General features: G+C 54.5%; 1 protein-coding gene across 1 annotated transcript; it reads right to left on the bottom strand.

The window, feature by feature from the left end:
• Positions 1–906: 906 nt before the first annotated feature.
• LOC118684147 (uncharacterized) lies at positions 907–9,133 on the bottom strand. The gene is made up of 2 exons (XM_036378872.2): positions 8,287–9,133; positions 907–2,356 (listed from the first exon to the last, which is right to left on the bottom strand). Exon 2 carries the CDS (start codon positions 2,344–2,346, stop codon positions 907–909), a length of 1,440 nt encoding a protein of 479 aa, XP_036234765.1. The 5' UTR covers positions 2,347–2,356; positions 8,287–9,133.
• Positions 9,134–9,333: the final 200 nt, after the last annotated feature.

Below are 9,333 nucleotides of genomic sequence, written 5' to 3'. Positions count from 1 at the left end.
AAACTAGTTTCTATGACTACCAACAATGTGCTTCAGGATATTTGCTTTAAAATGTCATCATTCTGCCATCGTGTGCCAATTTGAGGTACTGCTCGCTAAGTGTACATTTAATTTTGAAATCATGACTCAGTTTTACAATTTGGACATTCTATCACTAGAAAAATGCATGCTGCAATATAATGATTGCTGCGGTGCTGGGGTGATGAGTTTGCCCGGCTCACGTTCAGCCCCGATCAGCGGCGAAGGGGCGCTTGAGGAGCCCGGAGCTCCTATCGCGCCTATGGGTCCCGAAGAGATCCACGATGCGAGAGCAAAGGAGGGCGGCAGACGCAGGGAGGCGCAGGCAAGGAAAGAGGGACTCAGCCTTCAGGAAGGGTTGGCAGGTTTATTGGAGGAAGGTCGAAGGGGGAGAAAAAGCAGGGTGGAGGGAGAAGGACTGAGCACCGAACTGAGGGCAAGTAACAGCTTATAAAGGAAGGGGGAGGGCCAGGGAGGGGCAACACGACAGCAAATGAGGGTATGAAAAAACTGATACATAGGTTGATGAACGCATGAAACCGACAAATCAGCAAAAAACTGGGGAGGGGTCCCTGCCCCTGCCCAATCACTCGACACCCTGGGGAGAAGGTTCTAGAAGGAAAGGCAGGGCTGCCGAGTGATGGACAAAGGCCAGGGGTGGGGACAACAAGACACATCTGATGGATAGGGGAGGGGAAACATGATAGACAAATAACGATAAGAAATTGGGGATTTCCAGGGAAAGAGGGGGAAACTATTCAGGATGAACCAGACCAAATCAAACAACGTTACATCACACACCACCACATCTCCCCCTTTCGCAAACAACAAAAAAAGGAAAGGGGGGACGGGGGGACTAACTTATTATAAGTATCTGAGTTTATGTTCTCAAGGTTCGAATTCGCTGTCCTCATAGGGCAGTTCTTGGTCTACAGGCTCCATGCTGTCTCCTTCGTCAGGGTCCTCCCAAGAGTTTTCTTCTGGTGAGTTAGGGGGTGCTTGGAGTCGGAGGACTTCCGGAGAGGAGAGGGCTCGGTTAATAAAGTTTTTCAGTACTTTCCATAGTATTGAGGCAGCGAGCAACACAAGTATAAGTGAAAAACATAAATAAACGATTGGCTTCAGGATGGCCACTACCCAGTTTGAAAACCCCCACCCGCGGAACATGTCCCCCAGCCAGTCGGTAGTTTGCGCTTTAATATTTTCAAGATGATTTTGCATGCGCTCAATGGAGACTCTCGCGTCTTCAGCCCTGGATGAGAGGTTGAGGCAGCAGAGACCTTCAAACTCCTCGCACTTGTGCTGGTGTAACAGGAGGAGGAAATCGATGGCGGCTCTGTTTTGGAGCGTGGCTTGCCTCGTGACTTTCTCATCATAAAGGAGGTCTGTTAGGGCGGCTGACGTAAGATTGGCCTGTTTTACAACCCAACACTCTATGCGGCCCAATTCGCCTAGTGACTTCGCGATCGCTACCCAAGGGAGTAAAACTGTGAGGGCAGTCGCTTTTGTACGGTCCCAATGTTCAATCACGGAGTCGCAGCCTTCATCTAAATTCTTTAAATCTCTTTTGATACGTTTTGAATCGAAGGTCGAATTGAGGCTTGCGCTTTTATTTTGCCAATCAATAATATGGGTCAGGTTGGGTGTAAACAGGGACAGCCGGCCTAATGCACATGGTCCCCCGATAGGATTAGATGGGATTCCCGCCCAAGCTCGGTTTCCGCAAATTAAGAACAAACCATGGGGAAGGGTCACTGCTTTGTCATTCGGGGAGGTGGCTAGAGGGATTTTTTCAATGCGTTTGCACCATTGGTTCGGGAGATAGGAGGCATTGGAGGGGTTCAACAGGGTCAGAGAGCGTGGATACCGGAGTGAGGCAGAGGGGGGGTGTTGGGAACCCGGGGCTTCTCTAAAATATAGAGGATTACCGGGGCTGGGGATATATCGAAAAATGAGGCAAACTGGGGCAAGTGCAGAGCCGAGCAAATGGAGCTCTGGAGGGTTCACCTCAAGAGTAGGTTGTAAGCGGAGGTGGTCTCTCCAGGCGTTCCAAAAAGCAGTGGGGGATTTCGGGGTAGTTCTGAAGGAGTAAATATAATTGAAAGGGGAGGGAAGCTGGGAAGGGGGGAGCGGGATCCCCACGAGGCAAGACGCCATCGGGTCTTCTGCTGCCGCCGTGTTCAGGCAAAGGTGATCTTGCCCCAGGGCTTCCGCGAGGGTCCGCCAAACATTAGGTTTCGGCTGGGGGAGAGTCCATGCAGAGCAGCTGGTGGTGAGCGTGGCCCAAAGGAGGTAGGTGGCAACTAGGTGTGTCTGGGGCCGTGCCATACCTGAAAAACTAAAAAGAGGCAGTATCAGGGAAGGAGAACTGGGTTTTAAGAAACGTGAACTAAATATTCGAATGGTTCTGGTTCATCACTGAATAAAAAACAGATAGGCGGAAGAAGGGGGTCAAGGGGCTTTCTTCGGCGCCTCCAACTGGCGACACGGACTTGTTGCTCTTTCGCCCGGTGTTTCGCTTCCCTGGGCACAAAAGGCCGAACCCACTTTGAGGGCACCCACTTGGGACCAGAAGGAGTGAGGACGCAAGCGTACCCTCTCCCCCAGGTCACCAAGTCAAAGGGTCCTTGGGTCTGCCAAGTCTCCGGGTCCTTGATGAGGACCGGAGGCTTGGCTGTAGGTTGCAGCGCGTTGTGGCTCCCGAAGTGTCTAACCATGGGCGGGTTCAGGCTCTCAAAGGAACAGTTCAAAAAATTCAAAGTGAACATCGCCTTTGAGAGTCTGATGTGAGGGGGCTCTACCTTTGTGGTGGATTTCTGGTGTTCTAAGATTTTCTTAAGGCTTTGGTGAGCCCTCTCTACCATGGCTTGGCCTGTCGGGGAATAGGGGATGCCTGTTCGATGTTCTATTCCCCATTGCTGCAGGAACTGGCGCAGTTCCCTGGACTTGTACGCAGGCCCATTATCAGTTTTGAGCAGCCTAGGGATGCCCAGAACAGCAAATGCCTGAAGTAGGTGTTTTTCGACATCTGCTGCTCTTTCTCCCGTGTGGGCGGAGGCGAATACCGCGCCGGAGAAAGTGTCTATCGAGACATGAACAAAGCTCAACCGGCCAAAGGAGGGAACATGAGTGACATCTGTTTGCCACACTTCACAGCTCGAAAGTCCTCTAGGATTTGCCCCCAGGCCCAATGATGGAAGCTGGTGGGACTGGCACTGGGGACATGTCGCCACGATAGCTTTGGCCTGTTCGCGCGTCAGATTGAACTGGCGAACAAGGCCAGGCGCGTTTTGGTGGAACAGCTGGTGGCTTAGTTTGGCCTGACCGAAACGATCAGGGAGCGGGGCCACCTGAACAGGAGCGGCAAGGGCATCAGCGCTCCTGTTGCCCTCCGCAATGAACCCCGGCAAGTCGGTGTGCGACCTTACGTGCATTACGTAGAAGGGCTGCTCTCGGTGGGAGACTAAATTTACAATTTTGGAGAGTAGCTCGAAAAGACGAACATTCGAGACGTCCTGGAGGATTGCTCCCTCCGCTCTGGACACTACACCGGCTACATATGCCGAATCAGTTACCAAATTGAATGGCTCAGAGAACCTCTCAAAAGCCCGGACGACTGCATCTAACTCAGCCACTTGTGGCGATCCTTCCACCACAGTGATGTCTGCCTCCCACCGCTGAGTTTGAGGATCCCGCCAAGTCATCACTGACTTGTGGGATGCTCCAGATGCGTCAGTGAAAACGGTCAGGGCATCGAGGGGTCTCTTGCTCTGCACTGACTTGATGGTGAAAACAAATTCCTGATTAAACAATTTGTGGGCCGGCCGATCTATCGTGATCTGGCCCGTGTAGCTGTCCAAAGCTAGTTGTAAAAGTTCGTTTGTCTGAAGGACGTTCTCAAACATTGTTAATTTGAGGTGGCCCGTGCCAAATTTAATGGGAAGATGAATGCACGTCAAGTCCTCACCTGCCAGCTCCCTGATCCGTGATCTCGCTTTCCGGATCAGGTCAGCCACCAGCTCCAGTGGCGATGTCATTCTCTTGGACCTGTGGTGGCTCAGGAATACCCACTCTATGATCAAGAGAGGGTCCTTCGCCCCGCGGTTCTTGCTCTTCCCGATGACTCCGTCCCACTGGAAGAGCATGCCGTGAAGGTGTGGCAGTTTCCCCAGAACAATAAAACGGAATGGCAGGCCCGGTTGGTAACGGTGGGCCTGCCTGGCCGAGATTAAACTCTGAATTTTCTCCAGAGCGGTTTTGGCCTCCGGGGTGAGGGTCCTGGGAGAACTCAGCTCGTCTCCCCCCTTCAACAAATTGAAGAGAGGGGTTAGGTCTTCCGTGGGAATACCCAACCAAGGTCTCACCCAATTTAAAGAACCACACAGTTGGTGGGGCATCTGCTAGGCTTCGGATATTGCTTTTTATTGCCAATTTTTGCGGAACAATGGTCCGCTTGGTAATTTCAAGGCCAAGGTACCGCCAGGGTGGCATCCTTTGAATCTTTTCCTGCGCCAGCTCAAATCCTGCAGCAACCAACGCAGTGGTTGTCAGGTCAAGCGCATGGGCCAACAGGTCGTCGTCTGGCGCACAAATCAAAATGTCATCCATATAATGATGGATGACGGCTGACTCCACAGCTGCACGGACAGGGGTCAGCAGGGAAGCGACGTACCATTGGCAGATCACCGGGCTGCACTTCAAGCCTTGTGGCAATACTGTCCAATGGTAGCGCTTGCCTGGGGCTTCACGGTTGATGGATGGAACCGTGAAGGCGAAGCGCGGCGCATCATCAGGGTGTAGAGGAATTTGGAAAAAACAATCTTTTATGTCAACAACTGCCAAATTCCAATCTTTAGGGAGCATCGCAGGGGACGGCATCCCTGGTTGGAGGGGTCCCATATCTTTAATAACTGCATTAATTTGACGGAGGTCATGCAGGAGTCGCCATTTGTCTTTGTTGGGCTTTTTGATGACAAAGATGGGAGAGTTCCAAGGCGACATGGACTCTACTAAATGCCCTTTCTGTAGTTGTTCCTGCACGAGCTCGTTGAGCGCCGCTAATTTTTGTTTGTTTAGCGGCCACTGCGCCACCTGTACTGGTTCATCCGAAAGCCAATCCAGCTTCCAGGTGGGGCGCTCAGCAGTGGTCGCTGCCCGAAAAACCTGGGGAGCCACTGGTAGGTCAATTCGGGCTCCCCACTGGGCCAAGAGATCCCTCCCCCACAAGGGTTCCGTGTAATCTAAAACAAACGGACGAACCGAAGCCAATTGTCCGTCGGGCCCCGTAATTTGTACGATGCTCTTCGATTGTTTTGCCAATTGAAGCCCTCCTACACCTCTGATGTGGCCAGGGACGCTTTGCAATTCCCAACGCGACGGCCAATCCCGAGAGGGAATAACCGTGACGTCTGCCCCTGTGTCCAGCAAGCCGCGTAGTGCGACTTGCTCTCCCCCCTTTTTTAATTTACAAATAAGTTTGGGCTTTTCATGCCCAAGAGTTTGAGCCCAGGCTACTGTGGGTATGTCTGGAGCCTGGGTTGCCGATTGAAATTCCGGAGGTGATAAATCGGAAACAGCATAAGGTGGTGACACGACAAAGAATTGGGCCATTATTTGCCCCTTCGGTAGGAAGAGCGGGGGGTGGACACAATGCAGCATGAGTGAGATTTGTTCCGAGCCAGCGGGAAGCAGGCTCGGGACAATACTCACTTCTGGTGGGGTCGCCTTTGTGTCGCCTAGGACGAGGAGACTGTGGCTTTGACGTTCCCAGTTTGTTAGACCCTCCGGGAGGACAGCAACGTGGTGGAAACCGGCGGAACAGAGATGTAATGGTTCCGCAAGCTGCAACCTACGGGAGGAAACACAGGATGAAAGAGCATGAGTATTAATAGGTGGTGTTTGTGTCAGTCCGGCATGAAGGTCAAGTCCAGTTGGAGGCATTATCTCACTGTTCTCTCTCTTCTCCCGCCAGGACGGATGGTGTAAACAGGCCTCTGCATTTGTGTCCTGGCGCAGGGGGCCGCTGCGCTGTTTAATTAGTTTTTTTGAACAGTTTGCCCGTGGGTCCCCTGCACGGACTTTTTAAACTCATAAAATTGTTGTTTGAGGGGACATGCGGGCATCCAGTGCCCCAGCTTCCCACACAGATGGCACGGTGTGGCTGGAGGCTTGGGCACCGGGGCTGATGTTGGTGGCAGCGGCTGCGCGGTAGTGGGACAGACGTCGGTGGTGGATGGGGGCTCCTCGACGGCGGCGGCGGCAGGGCGGAAAGGTGTTCTCAGGCGGGCGGCTGCGGCAGGTGGTGGTCCGGTACCTGATGAGACTAATACCTTTTTCCCACACACCAAAAGCATGTCCCGCAGGGTGGGAGCTGGCTCCAGAGGGAGGCTGTTGATTGCATCTTTGCAAGCCGAGTTGGCATTGAGGAATGCCATCTCCTTTAACAGCTCGGCTTGCAAGTGTTCTCCTTCAACCTGATAGTTAATGGATTTTCGGAGCCGCTCCACAAACTCGAGGAATGGTTCCTCGGCACCCTGCAGGACTTTGGCATATGGGACCTGGGGTGTGGCCGCTCGCAACTCCAAGAAAGCTTTCTCAGCCGCCCGGGCAGTTTGCTGCAGAACCTCCACGGGTATGGCTCTGGCTTGGGTTGCTCCGTCACTCCAGTTCCCCGTCCCAAGCATATGGTCAATGGAAATGACATCCCCGTCTACACTCGTCCGGGAGTTCGGGGAATCCCATAGGGACGGGAGCACCTTCAAGGCTTCCTTTCTCCACGCTGCCTCCCAGAGCACTTGCTCGGTGGAATTGAGGAGGCAGCGGAAGACTCGGCGGAGGTCGGCAGGTGTAATGACCGACTCCGCCAGGACGGCCTGAAGGAGTCCCCGAAAATATTCGGAGTCCCTCCCGAACTCTTTCTGTGCTTTGCACAGCTCCTTCATGGACGAGTGAGAGAAGGGGACCCATTGAGCCAGGGTTGTCCCATCTCCCGCGGGATGAAAAACGACCGGGGCTGCTGATGGGACTGCAGACAGCTCCGGTCCCCGGCTCGGGACCCCCCCCCCGCTAGCCCCCAGAGCGTGGGAACCGGAAGGGAGGGCGTGGGAACCGGGAGCGGGGGAGGGAGGGTCCCGGCGTGGGAACTGGAGGGAGGGTCCTGCAGCAAAGTGCCTCCCCTTGTGGGAGGGGCCCCATGACGTCGTTGCGGAGGCGGGGGGTGGTGGGAGAGGAGGGGAAGGGGGAGGAGTTGCAGGGGGTGAAGGCGGGGGAGGAGGGGGAGGAGTTTCGGGAGCAGGGGGCGGAGGAGGAGGGGGGGGGAGAAGGGGGAGGGGGAAGGGGAGGGGACGTGGGAGGAACCCGCGAGGGGGGAAGGGGAGGGATTTGGGGGGGGGCTCGGGAAGGAGTGGGGGAACTCTGGGAAGGAGAAGGGGGTTTTTTAGGATTGAACACGCGGTCCCCTCCATTTCGGGATGATTTGACGCCATCTTGGCGAGAGGACCGCGGAGAACTGAAACGAACCTTGGGTTTAACAACTGGGGTCGAGGGGGTGCGGAAAGAGGGAGCAGGAACAGTCTCCTCCGGAGGTTGGCCAGACCTTCGGAGGCTCGGGGACCGGGTCGCCCGCGAGGAACTTAGGGACGGGTGTCTCCCTGGCGCGGGGCTGTCGCGGGCTGCTCCCCGCAGGGACTCGGTTCGGGAAGGAGGGCGCGAGGAACGAAGGGCAGGCGCATGGGGACGGGGAGAACTGGGGTATAACTGGGGGTCCGCTGGCTGAGTCCGGGAGGAGGGTTTAACAGTGAGGGCAGAAATCAAAAGGGATATTAAACAAAAATGGCTCTGAAAGGATTTGCCGCCAGCTTGGATCTCTCTCTGAAGGCGGGATTGGACTCGCCTCAGGAATTTGGGATCCCGGACTGACTCGGCATTTAAATCGGGGTAGGTATGGGTCAGCCAGCGGACTAAACTTTTAACTTCCCTTTTATTAAACTTATAATTCCCACCCCCCAGGGTACCCACAACTTGGTAAAAAACCCCTTTCTGAGTGGCCGACAGTTTAGCACCCATATTTGCAGATGGAATACGCAGGGGTCAGCCACTCGCTCTACCGCTAGCAACAGGAAAATCAAAAGGAATCTAAAATAAAACTAAACGGGGTCCCCACTGACCCTGACCTCCCCCTCCCACTGGCCGAGGAGAGGACCGGGATGCCTATGCCAGGTTTTCCGTGAGGTCAGGTGGTGGGCTGTACAACACAGCCAAGAGACTCACCCGTCAGGGGGACGAACCAAGGCTGCTGCTAGCGGGAGCTGCCTGCGCCGAAGGCGGCCTCTTTAGGGTGCGCTGAGAGGGTGTCGCCTTCTTCTCTCCGGAGCACCGCACCTCCCGAAACGAGGGCGTGCTACACGGAGAGCGGTGAGTCGCCCAAAGGATTAGAGCAATCCAACCCGCGCGTCGCGGGACTCCTGTTCCGAGATGCAGTCCTCCGAACGGTGTTCAGGATCCGCAGACTGCCTCAGATGCAGGGGTCTTCACGCCACGCGTTGGGCGCCAAACTGCTGCGGTGCTGGGGTGATGAGTTTGCCCGGCTCACGTTCAGCCCCGATCAGCGGCGAAGGGGCGCTTGAGGAGCCCGGAGCTCCTATCGCGCCTATGGGTCCCGAAGAGATCCACGATGCGAGAGCAAAGGAGGGCGGCAGACGCAGGGAGGCGCAGGCAAGGAAAGAGGGACTCAGCCTTCAGGAAGGGTTGGCAGGTTTATTGGAGGAAGGTCGAAGGGGGAGAAAAAGCAGGGTGGAGGGAGAAGGACTGAGCACCGAACTGAGGGCAAGTAACAGCTTATAAAGGAAGGGGGAGGGCCAGGGAGGGGCAACACGACAGCAAATGAGGGTATGAAAAAACTGATACATAGGTTGATGAACGCATGAAACCGACAAATCAGCAAAAAACTGGGGAGGGGTCCCTGCCCCTGCCCAATCACTCGACACCCTGGGGAGAAGGTTCTAGAAGGAAAGGCAGGGCTGCCGAGTGATGGACAAAGGCCAGGGGTGGGGACAACAAGACACATCTGATGGATAGGGGAGGGGAAACATGATAGACAAATAACGATAAGAAATTGGGGATTTCCAGGGAAAGAGGGGGAAACTATTCAGGATGAACCAGACCAAATCAAACAACGTTACATCACACACCACCACAAATGATCAGATTTCAAGGGCTTGCAATTATAAAATTGCTATTAGGCTGAATGAGAATGATTAATGCACATATAAAAAGTGATACAATGACTGATTTTGCTTCTTTTACTTCAGAGCCGAT

This window comes from Molothrus ater, chromosome 1 (genome assembly GCF_012460135.2).
Source record: "Molothrus ater isolate BHLD 08-10-18 breed brown headed cowbird chromosome 1, BPBGC_Mater_1.1, whole genome shotgun sequence".
Classification (NCBI taxonomy): Eukaryota; Metazoa; Chordata; class Aves; order Passeriformes; family Icteridae; genus Molothrus; species Molothrus ater.
This window is presented reverse-complemented; position numbering and strand designations above follow the sequence as displayed.